This window comes from Trematomus bernacchii, unplaced genomic scaffold (assembly GCF_902827165.1).
Source record: "Trematomus bernacchii unplaced genomic scaffold, fTreBer1.1, whole genome shotgun sequence".
Taxonomy (NCBI): domain Eukaryota; kingdom Metazoa; phylum Chordata; class Actinopteri; order Perciformes; family Nototheniidae; genus Trematomus; species Trematomus bernacchii.
Genome location: NW_022987723.1, coordinates 337754 through 359678, shown reverse-complemented (window position 1 = coordinate 359678; position 21925 = coordinate 337754). Strand labels below are relative to the sequence as shown.

Genomic DNA, 21925 nt, shown 5'->3' with positions numbered 1-21925 from the left:
AAGTGCAGCAGCAGTTTAAATACTCCCAGGAAGTTGGCAGAATTGGACGAAAGACCAACATGTGGTCACAAGCACCAAAAAAAGGGTTTGAAGTGACCTCACTGTTATCATGTAATGACACAGCTGTAATTAAAGAGGCCCTGTTATGCTTTTTTGGGGTATTCCCTTCCCTCTAGTGTGTTGTGTACGTTTGTGTGCATGTAAATGGTCTGCAAAGGCAAACAATTCTCTCCAGAGGGAGTTTCTCTCCCCAATGTCTGTGCCCTGCATGCTAACCGTCTCACACTGAGACAAACAGACCTGTTTAACTTGACAGAAAGTGTGTGTCTGATGTAAAGCAGACTCAGATATTCCTCTTGAAGGACGTTTCCTGTCAGTTTGTGGTTAAATCCTCCGCTTGTTGATCCTAACAGTGTTTCAGCCTGACATTCACTGTGGCTGGTCGTAAAGTCAATGTTGACACATGGGACTTTAGCCATAGATTGTGACAGTCCTTACCTAACAAACGTATTCATCTGGACTCTCTTCCTGTTGCACAAAGTTCACAAACCCACATTTATCAAACCAGCATTAACTATATAAAGGATTTAAAATAACTGCAACATTAAAGTGACAAACAGAATTATGAATATTTAAAATCCAATTATTTAATATACATTATTGTGCATAATGATTACTTTGAATGCTAATATGTGTGTACGTTCACTTAAATTAGTTTTTAAAATGCAGGACTTTGACTTGTATCATACTCTTTCTACACTGGGGTATTACTGACTCAACTAAAGTCAAACGTGTGCGTAAGTCTTCCACACAGCAGGGATATAAACTACAATCTGAGATCAGCATTCTTCCTCGGAGACTCCATAAATGTGCTAAAGCTGGCTCTTTGATTGTGAGTCAGCCTTAAGAGGGATTAATAGATCACGTATTAACAGCACTTTATACTGAGGCCGGGTGAATATGTAACACTGGCTGAGTTCCCTCAGGTCACTGCTCTGGTGTGTAGTATTTGGCCTAACATCTCCTAACTGCATCTTTTTTAACTGCACTTTACCCTTTTCAAGAATAGAAAAATATAATAATCGAGGCTTGTTTGCTCTTGGGCCTTGAGACACTTTAGTCGTGCGTGTGAGTGAGTGTGAGTGTGTGTGTCTAAGTGTGTGTAGTCGTGAGCTTTTTCTTTTTGAGTGTGTATTGTGCTAAGAAATGTGGCTGTATAGGAACTTTGGGTTTATTGAAGTGTGTATCCACTTGTGTGTTCTCTGCTGCTGCTGGTGGGTATGTGTGTAATGCAGTGATGTGGAGGGGAAAAAGTAAACATAGTTTCCATGAGTAGCTTTTTCGCTCCGAGGTTTACTCAAAGTTTCCCAGCCGTGGTCAGGGACAAAGTGTTGCGGTTCACTCTGAGAGCCTGAGAGGAGGTCAAGTTTCTGTCCGTCCGTTTGAACAACAATATGTGCCTTTTCATACACCTGTATTTCAATTTGAGCAAGAAATAAAAATTGCAAAAATAAAATACAAATCAAGAAGAAGTTTCGCTCCCTTGGTTTATAAGGAAAATTTGATGTTTCCATAAAAAGCTAAATGCAACAAAGCACAAATAAATCCAATTTAGTGACGTAAATCAAGTTTATGTACAAGAATGTATTACCTTCAGTGTTTCCCACAGAATTTGATTCTATTTGTGGAGGCACCGCATCCCCCCCGCCAAGAAAAGCCAAAGGCCCCTAAAGCCCCGGACACACCAAGCCGATTTTGGCCGTCGATGGATGTCAGGCCGACGATGAGCGTCCTGTCGCCCTACTCAGATTGGTGTGTCCCGCCCCGTCGTGTCTTTTCGGCCGTGCCGACACCCTTTTGGCCGAAAACCTACCGATTCGACATGTTGAATCGGCCAAAGGCTGTCGGTCAAATAAATCACTCCGATTGGCTGTTCAGCTTAGCGAATCAGTGCATGAGAAGCGAAACGGAAGTGAGGGACCCAAACAAACGATTAAGAAGGCAAATCTGAGATTTCATTTAACTCCAGCTCTCGACACAGGTTCGGGAAAGCCCCGTGAGCTTCTCGCTGTAGAGTGAAAATGGAACGCACACGCTATTTGTTGTTTGTTTATATCGCGCAGTCTGTTCTTCTTCTCTCGGTTATCGCGCAGTCTGTCTTCCGGTTGTTGCCTCTTTTGAATGACGAATACACACTACCGCCGCCTGCTGGTAAGGAGAGTTATTGCCACTCACGCATGCGCAGTTCGTACGTGCCACTTGGCCGTCGGCTGAAGTCTTTGCGGTGTGTTCCAGTGCGACTGTTGGCCAGGAGACGCGAGGTGACACAACAGTCGGGTCCGTCTGTGTCAGTTCTTTGGTGTCAGCTTGGTGTGTCCCTACCTTTAACCTATTCGGGTGACCCACGCATAGATACGAGTTCATGGCTACTGTAGACAACGTTCTTGTTGCTCTGTGTTGCGTTGTTAATGAGTGAGACACACCGGAGTTGAGGATCTGTGGGGTTTATTCTCCCAAAAATATAATTTACAATTTACAATTTAGGCATTTAGCAGACGCCTTATTCCAAAGCGATTTACAATGACCAATTACAGGGACATTCTCCCTGGAGTAACTGAGGGCTAAGTGCCTTACTCAAGGGCACACTAGTAGTGGTGTTCCAGGCGGGATTTGAACTCGCAACCTTCCGATCATCAGCCCACCTCAAATAAATGAATGTATGGGAAACACTGACCTTAACATCCACTGTAGCTCTTCTGCACTGCTCAAGAGACAGATATGATAAAAACCTTCCTCACATTAATACATCAAAGAAACAGAAATGTCATTTATTTCCAGCGTTTTACTTTGATTTTCACCCTTTGAGAGTCTGCTGGTGCTCTTCAAATAAGGTCATGTTATTGCACCCTGTTTTTCTGCAATGATGTAATCGTGCAGCAATATAATCTCCTAATCATTTTACAACAGTATAAACAAGCATTTATTTGCCTTTTCTTGATGTTTGGTTATTATTTACAACACATTTTGATGGAAACCTAGCTCTCGACTTCTTCCAAAACAATGAAGGACGATAGCAATTCTTCTCAGTTTAAGAGAAAGGAGCACTTGCTGTTTTAGGCCACTTTTATAAAGACTTCTTCCAATGGCTGCCACTTTAATGTGCACCTATTGTGTTCCCAGCAGCAGGATTGATGGATTTGGTGCGCTCACACCACTACATCAAACCCCCCCCTCTCTTTCAGCGACTCTCCACAGCGTGACTGTAGTGTTTATAGCTCTCTTCATTTAATCGAAACCCCACTCCATTTGACATACTCTCCTCTGGCAGGAAAACAATCACAAAAAGGCTGTTTTGGAGCAAAAGCAAGCGACATAAACTTGAACGTTGCCTCCTCGATGCCCTGTGTGGCGTGATGGTGTAAACCAGGCCAGAACATTGATCCAGTCTGAATCATCAGTAGGGCATGCATGAGGGGTGTGGTTGGGAGAGGGGGGGGGGGGGGGGTACAGTGACAGTGACAGTGACAGTGATAGCGATTTGCCACTCCCCGATGCCAGCGTACTGCCCTGTGTGTTTAAATGTGGCCTCAGCTGTTGCCCAAAGTGATGTGTGGCGCTCCGGCTGGCTGGTTCACTCCCTTAATATCACGCCTGACTGCTGCTAGACACACACAAACACAAGCACTCACAAATAAACACAGATACTGATATACACATACACACAACTAAAGGTGGCAGGAGAGAAAAGCAACTCCATTAAGGCATCTAGTTCCATTATAATGAGAGAAGAGGCAGACATTTCTACGACTGATATCACAATCTAGATTGGAAAAGCACTACAGTTAATGGTGGAATGTAACCAAGCACCTTTACTCGAGAACTATGGTTAAGTATCATTTTTGAGGTACTTGAGTATAAATATTTTCAGACACTTCTACTCTATTACATCTCAGAGGTAAAAACTGTACTTATTACTGTTGAAACGTATAGTTACATAAATAAGGATGTGTTTTTAATGATACATTTACTAGTTTTCCACTCACAAAGTATCGAACTTGCTCCTGTAGCCCAAAGTGACGTGTGGTGCTTTGGCTGGCTGTTGACCCCCTTCAATGAGAGATGCAGGAATGAGTCAGCATTTCAGCACTTCCTCTTCCCTCCTCTCAAAGTCGATGTTTTTTTGTATGTGGTTCTGGTTAGGTATCATAAATAAGGTCTGTGGTTAATAAAAGCTGAGGAGAACTTAACATTTTGTTCAAGGACATACAATACGTCAGTAAATACCTGACTGGTGAATTAAAAAGTGCTTTAAATTGTGATGCTAACTTCCGGGTCGGCCTTCAAAAATACATCATCCCTGCACCACTCTATACCTCGCCTGGTTGCTCCTAGAAACACACAAAGCCAGACACACACACACACACACACAGACACACAGACAGACAGACAGACAGACAGACACAATTGAAAGTGTCAGCAGGGAAAACCAACTCGATATTCCCTGTGCAGCAGGTCCTATTTTCTCTCTCTGTCTCCAACCCCGGTCAGTCATGTGCTCTCAGGAAACCCAGGTCATGGTGTGTGTCTGGGGGCAGGGAACACATTGAAGGGGTGTTTCTCAATCGCGAGTACGCTTGCTTGGTAGCACATGTCTGCCGAGCATCTTGCTTCAGAAGCGAGTCAAGAATACTTCCTGGCATTCGGAAAACGAAGTGTGGAACACGCTAGCAAGTGTGCAGGTGTGCGTCATATGAGAGGCCCCGCCTTACAACTTCCGCCACAGATTTGGGGAAATTGGTCCGTGCGCAAAGCATTCTGGGGATTTTAAGACCGCGAAGTCTACTCATGTGCAGACTCGATATTTCTCCAAACGGAGTACGCCGGGCTCGGTAGATTTCCAAGTATACTGGAGATTGGAACAGTACTTCGGCGGCACTCGATGACGTAGTATGCTTGAAATAGTGGCTCTGAAGCAGCTTTACTCGCGATTGAGAAACACCCAAGGACTCTGAAATGACTCAGCGGCAGACTGGGAGCGAGTGAGGCGTGCAACCAGTAGCCAGCACTGCTATTCGCACCATTTCCTTCCTCTGTGTGTGGAGAAACACCCTTTTTCTATCCAAGTTCTGTCCCTCAGACATCTCGTACATAAAAGCTTTCCAGGAATAAAAAAGACATTTCGTTCTGCTGTTTACAGAACAGGACATCACATTCTTTTTTGAACGTTTGTTTTTGAACTTGGATCTGCATCCATGTTTCATCATGGATCATTTTACAGACACATGCTGTAGCTGGCAGATATAGTGCTTCTGATAATTGTTGGGACACGGCTGGTGGGACACGGTGTACATGGAAGCAGCTGGGGACGAGTTACGCTTGTTTACTGACAGAATCTCCCTCCTCCAACACTGTGACTAATGCTGCTCTATTATTGAGCTGCTTCCTTGTCTTTTAGTGCTATTCTTTTATGTTTAGCCTTTTAGAAGTCTATTATATTAGTAAAGTATGACAGTAAAAAAAAAAATGTATTAACTTTTATTACCGTAGAGCCTTATTTTTTGCAAACACACAAGGAAATGTTGGCGATGCTAACCTGCAGCATATCATAATATTGAAATCCATGCTCAAACTATTGACTATTTATTTCTTGTTGAATACTGGAAATGTATTGTAATTCACTTTGTCTTTTAATGGCAATTTATGTATTCCTTTTAACAACATTATCTCTCACACAGTGCCATGCATACACGGTTATAGAGACATCTGGAAATGTGCCTCTCTTTAAAAAAAAAAAAAAAAAACGATTTCTATTTTTGGTTTGAGTTGGATTTCCAGGAGAAAGATATATATTTTATTTTAACTATTAATACACTTTGATAGGGAGGAAAAGTCTGCACATTTTCCGCAGTGATACCAATTATTTCGTATAGACAGTGTGGATGTATAAAATGACACGCAATAAACCACATTTGGGTCAAACTGCCCATGAGTTTCAAGCTGTGATGCAGTAATGAATGTCTGTGACCCAGAATATCACATTTAGGGGTTAGCATTAACGATTAGTATTATTGAAGGGATCAGCAGGACGATCACATTGTTCTCTTCAAGTTGAAATCTATGTCAATATCAGACCATCGTTAAATCTGTCGCAGCCCCGAGGGCAGTCTGTTTTGATGTTTCAACTTTAGTTGTTGACAGTTTTATTGTATTTGTGGAACAGTTATTAGTAGTACAAATACACAGAGATTGCCCTCTGCCTTCACCATAAAGCTGCCCACCAGGATGCCAGAGCAGATTATTGCAGTGTACATAAGTACATTTACCCACGTTCTGTAATTAAGTAAACACTTAAGCTACTTGTACTTCAGTATTTCCACTTTATGCTACTTTTTCATTTGATTTGATAAGGCAAGGCAAGGCAAGGCAAGTTTATTTATATAGCACCTTTCAACACAAGGCAATTCAAAGTGCTTTACAAAAATGGAAGACATTAAGAAAATGGCATTTAAAATCAGTCATTAAAAAGAAAAGATAATAAAATAAACATTAAAAGAAAAAATACATGGATAAAAGTTAAAAGTTACAGTGCAGTTTAAGATGTGAATAGTTCAATTAAAAGCAGCGGCAAAAAGCAAAGTCTTCAGCCTGGATTTAAAAGTAGTAAGAGTTGCAGCGGACCTGCAGGTTTCTGGGAGTTTGTTCCAGATATTTGGAGCATAATAACTGAATGCTGCTTCTCCATGTTTAGTTCTGACTCTGGGGACAGAAAGCTGACCAGTCCCTGAAGACCTGAGAGTTCTGGATGGTTCATAATTTAGCAGTAGGTCAGACATGTATTTTGGGCCTAAACCATTCAAAACTTTTTAAACCAGCAGCAGTATTTTGAAATCTATTCTTTGACACACAGGAAGCCAGTGTAAGGACTTCAGAACAGGAGTGATGTGATCCACTTTCTTAGTGTTAGTGAGGACTCGAGCAGCGGCGTTCTGAATTAGCTGCAGCTTTCTAATAGATTTTTTAGTGAGGCCTGTAAAGACACCATTGCAGTAGTTTAGTAGATTAGATTTATTTGGAATGTGTAAAACAATAATACAAAAATGTAACATGAGAATTATTATACAATACAAAATGTGTCAAATTGAAATACAAAAAATATTACTGATTCTAAATTATGTATAAACAAATAATCGACTTAATTACACATCCTTTAATCCATAACATTTTGGAGGCACATGTTTTACTTTACGTATTTATTTGAAAGCTTTAATTACAAGCTTTCAGGTTTAGATTATTAGTTAAATAATGGTTATGATGTATTATTATAAATTAAGCTACCCGATAGTATAAAAGTGATAACAATTAACCCCAGCTTTCCCAATTGAATCATTAAAGTGATACACATTAATATATCGGTAATTATCCTCCAAATATTTAATATATGATTCCCAAATGGTCCATTCTGCGTAATGAGTACTACTACTTTGAGTACTACTTACTTTTGTTACTTAAAGTATTTTGATGCTAATACTTTTGTACTTTTTTCCCACTTTTGAATTGTTTTTAATCGTTAACATGTCAAACCAACTGTTGTACATGTATAAGCACACAATACAAAAATACAATACAGCTATTTACACAAATTCAAATACACTTTTTGTTTAGTTTTGTACTTTAACTTTTGCAAGCAGGTCTTATTGAAGTTATCTGAGTACTTCTTTCTGACCCTTTGACCCTGCTCCTCCCACAGTGTGTATCTTACCCTGGCTTCCCTTTTGTTGCACTCCACACACTTTCATCCACATTTTCTCCTTGTCATTTCTTCTTCTTCTTCTACCCCTCTTCTTTTTTTTTTACATAAGCATGCCGAGCCACAAAGTGGGGCCCGGAAAATTGGATTATCACAGTCACAGCATTTTTCAAATTCTCTCATGGTTCGGCCGCTTGGGAGCACCGTGGCGACGCTATCACCTCCAGTCGGCCGGCGCCTCCATCACAGATATGTGAGGCGGGCATGCTTTGCATTACGGACGGCTGGCCATTATTGATGGAGGCCGTCCTATCTGTGTTACTCTCCAAACTATAAGCTCCGTCTGAACACACAGATAACACACAGCTCCCCGAGCAGAGCGCAGTAAAATGGGATGAAGAGTATCTGCTGGCTCACTGTAGGGCGAATCATGAAAGGAGACAGAGGGGCCTTTTTGTCTTGAATTGCTGCCCATTCTCTCCCTTTCTCTCACCCTCCCTCCCCTCCCTCCCTCCCTCCCTATCTCTACTTTGAAACCTAACCACTGTACTCATCCCTGGGATCCTTCTGCAGGGATTAATCAGTTTCCCATTCCTGGAGAGATTATTCAAATACTGTTACATCTACAGCCAGCAGCAGCACTCACTCCTTACTTCCTGGCAGAAACACACAACTGAGGGAAAAGTCCTATTCCTACTCTCTTTACTTTTACATATTATTACCCATATTCCTGTCCTGCTTATCAATTCCAGTTCTTAACGGTTCTTTTTTGTATTCAAGCATAATTGAAGCATAGGTTATAAATAAAATAGCCCTCTCGTGAGGCATCCAATCACACCGCCCCTGTTTAAAGACACCAAATATCACGGGACACTAACTACAAAACTTCATGATAAACAATCTCCAAATAAATTCAATAATAATCTGTGCATTACTTTTGCATTCATAAGTTCACACCTGTTGTGATGGTCCTACCTGATGCAGACGTTAATTTTCTTGGCAGCACCTGAAAGATTTTTGACATCCATCCGTCTTTTTAAAGCTATGCAACCGACATCTACTGCACGTCTGACTGCCCTGTGAAAGGGGATCCTCATCTGTTGTTCTCTTTGAGGTTTCTAACATTTGACCCCCTTAATTGTTGGGTTTCTTGGGAGTCTTTCCTTGTTACTGCGAGGGTCTAAGGACAGAGAGAAAACTGAATATGACTGAGAGTCAGCTGGACAAAATGAACGCAGGTATATCATCCTTCGGTTTCTCAATTCATTAGTCCAGAAGTAATGAGTTGTGGTTTTTGGGCAGTAAGATATCACGGAAAACAGAACTAGCTGACTGTACACACTTTAAAGCCCCCTTTCTGATATTGGGCTTAAAGTTCATTTTGAATCGTGAAATTTGAGATTTTACTCTCCAGTCCAAACCATATAAAGTCTATAGGTCCAACAGACGTTCTGAACCCTAGTCTCCTCCTCGTTTAATTGACACTTTACTAGGGCTGTGCAATTAATCGTATTTTAATCGCAATTACGATTTTGGCCTGCCACAATTACGAAAACAACATAATCGAATAAAACAATTATTTTGCTTTGCTAGGTTGTGACAGTGCACTGCAACATATTTGATCTAATTTAATTTGTTCTAATTTATTTGTATTTATCATATTTATATATGTTTAGTAGTTTGTGGAAGTGCGCTCCAAAATATTTGTTGATCTTGTTTATTGGTATTTATTATTTAGATATTATTTATTTCAAGTTTTTCAGTTGAATTATACGTTCAGGGTAATCAACAGTTATAAGATACTGTTCAAATTATTATTTGTATTTGTTTTAAAGTTCAATAAATGGATGTTTTCAAAGTCAATGAATAATCGTATTTAATAATCGTGATATCAATTATTGACCAAAATAATCGTGATTATGATTTTTGCCATAATCGCACAGCCCTACACTTTACCTCCATTGTCCCGTGTGAACATTGCTGATGTTGCATGTGAGCGTCCTTAGTTTCTATGTGAACACAGGGAGTTTATAAATGGTGCTTGTGTAATCGTCCTCATTAGTGTGAGCAGGGGAACAGAGATCCTGACAGCTCCAGCAGGGTTCAGATCCTTCACCCACCTTTTTATCCCCTGCCTTCTTCCAATCCCCATCTCTGCCTCTTTATGTCCACTTCTGGCCTTTTAATAGTATATTAAAAACTGCAGAAGCCTTTATTGTATGCTGTTAAAAAGCTGGCTCTTTGACATGTTGTCATTTGAGATGTTTCAGACAAACATTTTTCAATATCAGCGAGTCAAATCTGTGATGATAAGGCAGCTCATTTTGGAATAGCCTCCCAACTGAGATACGGTAATGTCCCACTCTCAATAGTTTTAAAGGTCAACTCAAACAATGGTTGAGAAACAAACAGCCGTGCGATCACCACTAAATGCACTTTAACACAGGGGTATCTCCTCTTGCACTTTATGTATCGATGCTGCTATATTGTATTACCATGTCCTAAATACTTGGGTACTCTACTCTTACACTTTTCTTGCATTTTATGTATTTGTACTGCTATGTTTGTAATTTTAATTTTCTTAATGTTTTATGTGCTCAAAGCTAAATCCGGCATATTTACACTTTCATGTTTTAAGTGTTCATTAAAGGTAGGGTAGGTAAGAATGGAGAAACCAGCTTGAGTGCGCTAGAATTTGAAAGTACGCAGCTGAAAAAAATCTGCCCCTTCCTTCAGACTTCCTTACAGAGCCCCTCCTCCAACACACACGAACGCGCACATGACCAATGAGGGCACGAGATAAGTTTGTGCACGAGATGGAAGGCTGACAGGCAGGTAGGCCATCCAGTTATTTTAGCCGGGCCGGCTCAGATGATTGGTCGTGCTTTTTACAGCGCCACGGCTTCAACAGATGACATTTTTTTTTTATGTATTTATTGTCAAAGCATTTAATGTATTCATTGCTATCGGGATGTTAAAAGTGGGGTAGGTAAGTTTGAGAAACCGGCTCGAGATACACTTTTTGTTATATTCCATGGAATGCTCTTAACATCCCGATAGCAATGAATATCTGAAGTGCTTTGACAAAAAAATCCATAAAAACATGTCATCTGTGGAAGCTGTAGTACTGTAAAAAGCACGACCAATCATCTGAGCCGGCCCGGCTAAAATAACTGGATGGCCTACCTGCCTGTCAGCCTTCCATCTGTGCACAAACTTATCTCGTGCCCTCATTGGTCATGTGCGCGTTCGTGTGTGTTGGAGGAGGGGCTCTGTAAGGAAGTGGCAGATTTTTTCCGGCTGTGTATTTTCAAATTCTAGCGATCTCGAGCTGGTTTCTCCAAAATTACCTACCCCACCTTTAAGAGCATTCCATGAAATATAACTAAAAGTTTTTCTGAAGTGAATTACCTACCCCACCTTTAATGTGCAATGTCCCTGCCAAATAAACAAATAAATAAATGATCATGGATTCAAGTGTGAAGCACCTATCATGTCAGGCTTATTGGTAAATCCCCAAAAAGGTGAACCTATGTTCTGCTGGGACATTTCATGTATGCAAAAACAACCTCCTCACATTTCTAAGGTGGGAAAAACGGTTTTGTAGATGTAAAAACCGCAACATTTAGAAGTCAGTCCATTTCTATTGATTTGTCTGCCTCACTAAAAAGGAGAACATTAATGTGAACTGAGATCAGAAACCCTGTGAAATAGTTAGAAGCTATTTCTCTGTTCTTCTGCTGGTTTGATTTACCTTCTCGAGGTCAATATGCTACATTGATTAAAGAAAAACATCCAGTTAGAAACATCTTTTGAAGACATCCTGTTGCTGTGAGAAACAGTATGCTTATTTTTAATGAGTCTGGGATAAATACAAACCTTAGGGAAACTGTGCTTATTCATTTTTTAACTCTACCTTTCTCTACATCCACTCTTTCCCATACTTGTTATTTAACTCAACTTTTACCCTCAGTCAACTTATTTTCACCTCTCCCCGTGTAAACGTTCTGCTCCATCTTTGCCTCTCACCTTTCCCCCTCCTTCCCTTTTTCTTTCTGGCTCATGGCCAAAACAAGGGGCTAAACCCACCTCACATGACCCACATTTACCCCCACCCCCCTTCAGCACTTCCTGGCACCAGACACTGCTCCAAACGGCTCACTCTGCCTGGCCTCCATTCGTATCACTGCTCACCTTTTTGTAAAAGACAGACAGACAGACAGACAGACAGACAGACAGACAGACAGACAGACAGACAGACAGACAGACAGACACTAAAGGTTACTAATGCTTGTAGCACTACAGCTAATGCAGATTTCATGCACAAACTCCACGTTTAACACTGGATAAGGAACATGTGTTTGACATACTGTTCATTGTTAAACCCCTTGTTGTCACTGTTGAAAAGGAGCTAAAGATTAAATAAGTGTAGTTGTTGGAATTCTAAAGTCCCAGGCGCCTCCAACAATGAAACATACAATATACTTTAGACATTAAACAAGTTCAATAGGTACATTTGAAATAGAGAAAGATGTATTTGAATGTAGTTCGGTGCACTTCGACATAAATATTGTGTTTATCCTTGAGACTTTCTAAAGTGATTGATTAGTTTATCAAAAGTATTTTCTGCAGCTTCTCCACTTGAAATCAACACAAGGGCGTAGACAGATCTTTATATCAGCTCCGCAACATTTAAATGTTCCCTAAGAATTATAATTTCAACATTTTCAAAACTATTTGTACAGCCCCAATTCTGTTTTTCATCCTCAATTCTTTGCTGGTTGGAATGTATGGCAATAGTGGCAATGTTTTCAGTTTGAAAGTATGTAATAGCGGTAAGAATCACAAAGCATGTAGGAATAAGAAGCTCTTAGGAATACACCAAGAGGAAGGTCATTCTATCACATATGTTGTACACTCATGCTGCAGGTGCATCATATGCTTGTCTGAGCACAAACATTCAAATACAATAATATACACAAAAACCGCAACATAACGCTGTCTTTCCCACGCACACGACTGTATGTGCCTTCACTCACATTCCTTAAACTCTGAGAGAAGGTGTGTGGGTTGTAAGCTGGCAGTAACACAAGTGTAAAGTGATTTAGAAGGTGAGTTTAGTGAAGTGCTTTTACCGGAGGCATAACAACTTTGGGGCATTAAATGCAATGACGACCTGCGGGACCAAACAAACCCCCCAAACTACTTTCCAGGCTGATAGTTTTCTGTTTCTTTCCTCTGCATTTATTCTAAGATACTTTTTCCCAAATGAGTCATCCTTTGTTCTGCACTTCAGTCTGAGATGGTGGCTTCTTTCTCCCAGGTCTTTTTTACAAGATAAGATAAGATAAGAGATACAGGGTTCCCACGGAGTCTTAAAAAGTCTTAAATGTGAGTTGGTGAAACCTGCAGGAACCCTGAGATACGATAGTACTTTATTGATCCCAATTTGGCAAATGGGGCATTGTACAATACAAATGAATAGACAAGAAATAAACAAGAAAGTAGAATATATACATGTTGAATTTACTAATTAACAATAACAAGATATAAAGCAAGGTATAAGTATGTGTAGAAGAATATAAGAAAAGTCACTTTTAATCTAATGGTGAACGTGTTAGCATATTTTCTATATGTTGGTGGCAACTTGGCCAATTTGTGTCTAATAACTCTTTTACCTCTGTTGTGGTCTCCACCATCTCCTAATTTCTGCATCTTACTGCTAATGACTCCACTTTGTTCACCAGCAATTTGGCAAACTTTTAGTAGTGGGTAGGTGGCGTGAAGTGGGTTTATCAGAACATTTTTGCAGCTTGAAACAAGGCTTGATTAAGACCAAAACAACGAGCTTGAGGCTTAAAGTCTCAGTAGAGCTGAGGAGAACCACAGAGATGTTTGATCATTCTCGTTCAGATACAAGTAGTAATTTAAGCCATTGTTTAAATAGTTATTCAAAAGTACAGCTTTCAATTTTACTGTTCTCAGCTTCTGAAATGTGAGCATTTATTGCGTTTCTTGTCATAAATGGAATATCTCTGGGGAGTGATTTGGAGATGTCTCCTTCCTCTGACATTTAAAAGACTGATTCAAATGTTTGTAAACAGATGAATAGATAAAAATAGATCCATTACTAATCTCCATCTGGTAGTAATTTACAAAAAAAGTGTGGCTTTCAGGTTGTGAAACTCCAGCACCAAAACACAGCTGTTTCAAATCGGGATGTTTTTAATAAAACAGTGCCTACTGAACAATCTGGCTTCCCTGAAGTATCCATTTGCAGTTTCACAAAAAAACAATTTTCTTAATACTTAAAAAAACCCTTAAAGGTGGGGTAGGTAAGCTTGAGAAACCGGCTCGAGATACACTTTTTGTTATATTCCATGGAATGCTCTTAACATCCCGATAGCAATGAATATCTTAAGTGCTTTGACAAAAAATCCATAATAAAATGTCATCTGTGGAAGCCGTAGTACTGTAAAAAGCACGACCAATCATTTTAGCCGGCCAGGCTAAAATAACTGGATGGCCTACCTGCCTGTCAGCCTCCCATCTGTGCACAAACTTATCTCGTGCCCTCATTGGTCATGTGCGCGTTCGTGTGTGTTGGAGGAGGGGCTCTGTAAGGAAGTGGCAGATTTTCTCCGGTTGTGTATTTTCAAATTCTGGCGATCTCGAGCCGGTTTCTCAAACGTACCTACCCCACCTGGTAGGGTAGGTAAGTTTGAGAAACCGGCTCGAGATCGCAGGTAGGCCATCCAGTTATTTTAGCCGGGCCGGCTAAAATCATTGGTCGTACTTTTTACAGTACTACGGCTTCCACAGATGACATTTTTTTATGGATTTTTTTGTCAAAGCACTTAAGATATTCATTGCTATCGGGATGTTAAGAGCATTCCATGGAATATAACAAAAAGTGTATCTCGAGCCGGTTTCTCAAACTTACCTACCCTACCTTTAAGTTCTGTTTACATATTAAAAGCTATGTTTTCATATATGCATGACACATTGGATATAAACACTTGTTGCACAGAAGCCTCGGTGCTGGAGCAGTTGAAGTGTTTTCCTCCTCTTCACCGTGCAGCCTGTCACTGCAGCGAGCCCAACGTGACGTGACCTAAATAAAGCAGTATGTGAGCAGTGAAGCAATATTTCTCGTCTTGTTTTCAAACACTTAACTCCACTGCAGGCTACAACTTGTGTGTGTGCACAGTCGAATGCACACACACAACATGTTTTCACACACACTGGAGTCAGACTGGGTGTCACTGCCTTTTTATATCGTGACACCGGCAGAGGTATTACGTTACAAAACAGTGGCTTTCCCACGAATAAACACCTACTTTAAAACGACTTCAGGCTGCTTACCTTGTGACTTTGTATTTGTAGTTGTGTAAATATCAATGTTTAAACACATATTTATTCTGAATATTTGAACCAGTATCATCATTATGTATTTAGCCCACATGCACTATAAAAATAGTTCAATATTGACTTGTCATCAGCTTTTGAACCTGTGAACAACCTTTTAAGGAGAATATTGTTTTCAGGAACATTAAAAGGTTTAAATTATTCATGATGTTTACCTCAGTCATTACAAGCCAAGACAAGAAAAGTAATCATTATTACATTACAGCCGTGTTTTATTGCATTCTTCCATTGGACTAATTTGTTTACTTCCAGAACATCGTGACATCACATCACTATATATAACACTCGCGCTTCTATTGGCTAGTGCTCTAACACATTGTACGTCATTGGCTAAGGGGCATCTCTCAGTTGAGCTATGAGAGCAGAGCCAGCCAGCTGACCAATCAGAGCAGACTGGGCTCTGGTTTCAGACAGAGGGTGAAAAGAGGTGCTGCAGCACAGGCAGTCTGAGAAAAATAACGAGCTTTTTTTGAAGGAAAAAGGGAGAAAGAATTCAGCAACTCTGTTCTTCAACTTGGATTACAAAGTTGACCATTCTACTCATTTGTTCGTGAAGGTCATACTTAGTTCATGTAAGTCTTGAAAGCAGCAAGTCTAACTTTAATGTGTGTCTTTTATCGGTTTACTCAGGCTATTTGAAGTGCAGAAACATGGCACTGCACACGACAGATTCAGGCTCTTAAACCGTTTCCTGGGTCCAAGGTCCACTCCTCACGTCCTTTCATTGACATTAAGGCGTTTGATGTGTTTGTGTGAGTTTCGGTAGGCTGGTCAGCGCTGAAATCTTCATTGTTTGCTGCCCACAGAGCTGGAGCCTGGCACAGACAGATAACAGAGCCTCACACAGGACAGGTTTCATTACGGAGCTCAGTGCTGTGTGTGTAGTTAAGCAGGTGGATGTGTGTGTGTGTGTAAACGCTGCCATGTTGCTGCTTGTTCCTGTGTGTGGACAGTCGGCTCTCCTGGATTAAAGAGCTTTAATCCCGCCCGATCCTCATCAGCTGAGATGTTAGTGGGTGCAACTTGTCGGTGCAGGCCCTCCGTTGTTACGTGTTAAAGTCAGATGGTTCTGGTCCCCGGTTATGAGTTGCTTTGGGAGACGTGAGCCAGGTTTCTTTCCTCCATGATGGATGCACCTCTCACTTTGAGTTTGGATCAGCAACTTTTAATTGGCTCTCTGCTTTTTTGTGCCTCCTAATCTCCTCCCAAAGCCAAGAAGACACACATGCACTATTTCAAGTAAAGCTTTTAGCCTAATTCATTGTGCTATGGTAGGATTTTCTGAGAATTACAGTACTTGAAACTGCACTAAAGTGAGACTTTAACCCAAAACTTTGACTTCAACATGAAGAAAAACCTTGATTTGTCTCTACACCCTTTGTAATAGAAAAAGGGTACGATTCATAATAAAAAATAAGACAACAATAACATTAAGTACAAGTATAAGAAAGTCCAAACTGGCAAAAGTGACAGAGATACATTTTAAACAGATTTAGCAGGTGTTATTTGAATTACAAACTGGTATACCTATATGTGATACAAGGCTGTCATACTTTAAGTTATCTGTCATTTATCCAATAAAATAACAAATCTTAACTTCTCCAAGTTTCCTTTTTTGGGAGTGGTTAGAAAGCATTTCTAAAATAAATATGATTTATGGTTTCATTTTTAGACCTCCAGCCATAAGTTATGATTATATTGTGGATAAGTAATTGAAACTCTTAGAATTACCTTACACTTTATTTTGAGGTTAAGCAAAAAAGTTATCACTCTCATAATGCTGCTTTTAAACCCTCTTAACTTAAGTAAGTTAATGGAAAACCGGACCAGGAAGTGTGTTCGTCAACTCAAGTGTTGGTTTAGGAAATCGTTTTTTTTTTTTTAAGGTAAAACATTCACTCAGTAGTTACATCATATCCCCCTCAGTGTTCCCTTTTATTCTGGCCTCCTTGACTCCTAACGCTACAAAGACTAAAACTCTTTTGTTCCTCCTCGTCAGTCAGAGAGACAACGGCTCATTGTGTCCTGCACTGATGTCAGTGTTTAAAGCACTCCTATTTACAGGCAGGAAGCATGAAAGTAGTAATCCCGTAGCGTCGTGATTCTGCACCAGCTCCTTATCTGTTTTCAGACCCAGGAAGTTGACTCATTCTGCACGGGAATTGCCACATTTCCACTCTTACACGCTTGTATTATTACTTAATAGATGTTTAACCGTTACCTTTTATTGCATTTCTGCTTCTGACCTGTTTTGTTGCTCCTGACAGCCCTGGGATTAATTACGTTTTTTCTCGTCACTCACAGGGAGCTCAGCGATGAATAAGCTACGGCAGAGTTTCCGCCGGAAGAAAGACGTCTACGTGCCGGAGTCGAGTCGGCCGCACCAGTGGCAGACAGACGAGGAGGCGGTTCGCAGCGGCAAATGTAGCTTTGCAGTCAAGGTGACTCTCCCTCACACATACCTGCATACACACACACAAACACACACACACGCACACAGAGTTTCACACAAACCTCTGAGAACGTTGCATGCTGCCGGGCTCTCCAAGGACGCGGGCTGTGATTAATCATGAGCGTTCAGAGTGTGAGCACAGCTTTTATCTAGGCTGCAACATTATCTCGCAAACCTGTGGGCAGTGTATGTGCACAATTGATTTCTGGCCTCCCAGGAGGAACCAGAATCGCCTGAATCATCACGTGAAATATACAAAATTAAGGAAAGCGTTTCATTATTGCTGAGAGATAGGAAATTCAGGGGCACTGCAGTGGAGCAGGAGGCGATGCAGTATCTTTCCACACACAGAAAAGACATCTTCAGTGTTGAGAAAAATTGACCAACTGCTGATGGAGTGGAGAGTTTGTCGTGTTTTGGCAACACAATCTTCCACTTATGCAAACAGAAATGCAACGGTACACTTCCTCTCATCATATGAGTCCCAAGGTTCACCTCACTCGCAATAAAAGAGGAATTAAGAACCTCAGAAGCGAGAAAAAGTTTCTCCTTAGAATAGGTAAACTTTGTGGCTTGCTAACGGATGTAGATTGTACATTATATAACAGTTATGGATTTGATGCTGCCTGTTAGTTTGCTCTATTTTGTTTCCTGTGAGCAAAACTAGCCTTAAAAAGATAGTGGTGAGAAAGTGAAGAGAGGTCGTGGACAGAGGGTTTTAAGTTTCTGTTAATAAGCAATAAGAGAGAGCAGCACATTGTCTTTGATCTTTGTCTTTTTTAAGGGTATAGAAGGTAACTTTATGTCACCGCTAGACCTATGTTAGGTGTTTTTTTGCGTCGTGTTCTTTTCAACCCCCGAGAAATGTGTAATTTTTAATAACGGTAAGGATTTTCTTGGTTCCCTATATGGGCGTCGTATCCCTTTTGAGCATGCGTCACCCCCCAGAAGCTGTCATAAATTAACTTTTCATCCAGTTTTAAGACGCATTTACGCCATACACTGTTTAGATCTCGGTGCATTTGAATTCAGATGAAGGATTTTAGGGGTGGGACGTCTAGGATATTTAGTTACTAGAGAAACAAGCTGAGCTAACGCTAACGGCAGTGAAACAGCGTGCAGAAGAAAGTCCGATTTTTTTTTTTACTTAAACCTACACCTAAAGATGCTAAAAACCTCCTGAACCATGAACTCTGAAGGAATCCTGGTGATAAAGACTACAACTCCCATGATCCCACGATGCTTCACAACATTGTTTTTGATTGAAAGACTCCTTGTGCGTTTAAAGAGACTAATCGTGTTGTTGAAGTAGCGAAGTTTGATTTAAAAAGTACTGCAGATTTGATCCTTTTTTTTTTTTAAATGCTTCCCCCTATTCAAAGCCACAAAGCTTCACCTCCTGATTCACAACTGTGTAACTACAACCAGTCAGTAAACAAACCTTACCAAAACTCAGGTCATCATCCATTGCCGCATGGTCCGACTACTCCTAAAGTCTTCTGGAAGGCTGTTAAACCGGAGGAAGCAGTCAGTGAATGTCAGTTTGGGCTAAGGGAAAAGTTTCTTATTTCTCATCGTCATTCTTTCCTCTGCACCGGCTTTAATCGTGCCGGTGCAACCTACCATGCTGCCCCCTCCTCCCCCTCCCTGTCTCCCGCTCGGAGAAGCCTGGTTGTGTGGGTTGGAATAGTTGCAGTGAAATTAGCAGTGACTGCCGCACTAAACAGCAACAAATGGAGGGGAGGAGATGCAGTGGAGAAGGTGGTGGAGTGAACATGGGGTTAAATTAGTCTTTAATGTTGTGTTTTAGGGCTTACCCCACACAAAAAAAGCCCTCTTCTTCACAGATTACCTCGTGTGTTTTTATGGCTTTGCTTGTGTCAGTTGTTTTCCTGCTGAAATGGCAGTGACAGACAATTATACAAGGTGATTGTAAAAGGCATTAAAATGTAGATTTGCTTTTTTGTATGGAAGTGTTTGTCCTACGAGACTGCTGCAGGCTGGAGATGGATGTGAGATTACTTTAAGTTGCGTGTGTGTGTTGCTTACCAACTAAAACAGAAGGTAATGTATTCATATGTCCTTGGTATATTTCAACTGTAGATGTATTCATATGGAAATGAATGTGTGCAGCTTCCTTTCTCGCATGCAAAGACTTTCTGAATTAATTCCTGGTATCCATCTGGAGAAAGTCCAGAGACAAAGGCTGCTTTTACACGGGAACGTTTGCGTTTATGCACAGTATGCGCTTTCAAAAAAGTCTTCCGTTCACATGCATTCGTTTCATTAAACGTGTCTGTTCAAACGAGACCGCTGGAAACGCTGTAGTACATATGCCGGGACTGTAAGTGGCGCGGTACTTCCACACGAGACCGCTCGAAAGTGCTGGACACGCTGTAGTACATATGCCGGGACTGTAAGTGGCGCTGTACTTCCACACGAGACCGCTCGAAAGTGCTGGACACGCTGTAGTACATATGCCGGGACTGTAAGTGGCGCTGTACTTCCACACGAGACCGCTCGAAAGTGCTGGACACGCTGTAGTACATATGCCGGGACTGTAAGTGGCGCTGTAACTTCCGCCACAAAATACACCAAAAGCAGCGAAGAAGACCCCGGAGCAGCCCGGAGCAATGTTGCCATGGCTACCCTTCTGTTTATGCCCCGCGGTGGATTTAGCAACATGTAGTAGTTAATTTAATTCTCCATGTCCACTTGTTGCTGATGGTTGTGGTGGAGGAGCTGTAGATTTTGCACTAACATCTGTAGCATGGTCAGTAGCAGTAGCTACTGGCCATGCTACAGCAGTGAGCAGCAGTGAGCAGGAGAGGTGGGGCTATTGTTATTTTTTCAGGAAATATTCGTATAGAGGCGATTACACGGACTCGTTTGACCCCCCAGAGAGTTTCGTTTGCAAATCTATCCACCTTGGGACCAGTTATCGTTTGTGGGGTCCGTTTGTTACGGCCTCGTGTAAATAATAGGGCTATACGCAAGAGAAACTATGCAGATACAAGCCGTTTCGTTCTCGTGTAAATGTGGCCAAAGACAAAGCCAACTGTGGTTAATTGATGTGTGAAGAAGCACCTTCAGAGTTAAAGGGGCTGGAAGGTGTTTTGTGACTTTTTGACCGAGCGAGGCGAGCCGTCTCCAGTCTTTGTTGCTAAATGAACTCGGTAGTGTCTTCAGCTACATGTAAGACTCAAAACCAGTATCAAACTTCTTATATAATTCTCTTTTCACCAAGAAAGCCAAAGAGCATATTTCCCTAAATGTTTTCTAGTTCTTTAACATAAAACCTTAATATTTAAACAATACAGGACTGTTCTTTTTTCACTGCTAATCCGTTGTCTTGACCTCTGTCCTTCTTATCATCGGCTGCTTCAAATGTTTACAAAATGTGAAATTAAGACCACCTCTGCTAGCCCACTACAGCTGGAAAATTAACCTCAGGTGCAGAGATAGGATATCATATATGATTTAATTACAGATAACATTAAAAACGCTAATAAATGTTTGTTGTGGTGAATTTTTTATAGTTGCAAATATCCTCTCAAGACTTGAAAAAGCTCTCATTATCTTCGTAGATAAATTCAAAAACAGCCTGATTTAAAAAGAAAATACTAGAAATATGTCAGAAAGAACAGAGTCACACTATTGCTATTTCCTTTTTTATTAATACAATGATTTACCAATGCAGGGTGAGCGTTTGATTAATTATTACCTTTTTTGAGATGTGTTTTTTATCCTCTAAAAAGGGTGTGAACTAGAAAAAAGAATGTCCTGTATTTTATGCTCTCAGATATATTTGTTTCCTTACTAAATGGAAAGTGATTACAGCAGAGTTCCCGTTAGCCGGTAATTACCGGACTATGACCGGTAAAATATGCTGAAGACCGGCAAATCTAAATCTCTCCGGTCAAAATAATTTCCCCTTAGCGCAATACCGCATCAGTTGCGCCACTTATGTGACAGAAAAGAAGAGTATGTGACAGACAAGAAGAGTACATTCTAATGTCTAACACTTGATGTGGAGAAAGAGATGTCCTGTATGGGTTGATTGTGCGTTGATCTGTTGGTAATGCCTCGGGGTTCCGGTGGGCATGTAAACAAATCAGCTGCTGCTGATGAGTCGACACGCAGCTCTGCATGATCACCTGCAGCGGTGAGCTGAGCAAAACACACACTTCAGGTTAGAACATCACACGTAGCTATTTTAATTACCTCTCAAACTACCTAAACTAGTTATAGATATAGTTTAGTTTTACTGTCGGGTCACTCATTACTGGATCCGCGAG

General features: G+C 40.8%; 1 protein-coding gene across 1 annotated transcript in view; it reads left to right on the top strand.

Annotated features, from left to right (window-relative positions):
* Positions 1 to 21925, top strand: part of numb (NUMB endocytic adaptor protein) — a 57808-nt gene that overhangs the window by 12574 nt on the left and 23309 nt on the right. The window contains 1 exon segment of the mRNA XM_034144378.1: positions 17480 to 17616. Coding sequence (XP_034000269.1) covers positions 17491 to 17616 — 126 coding nt within the window. The 5' untranslated portion in view covers positions 17480 to 17490.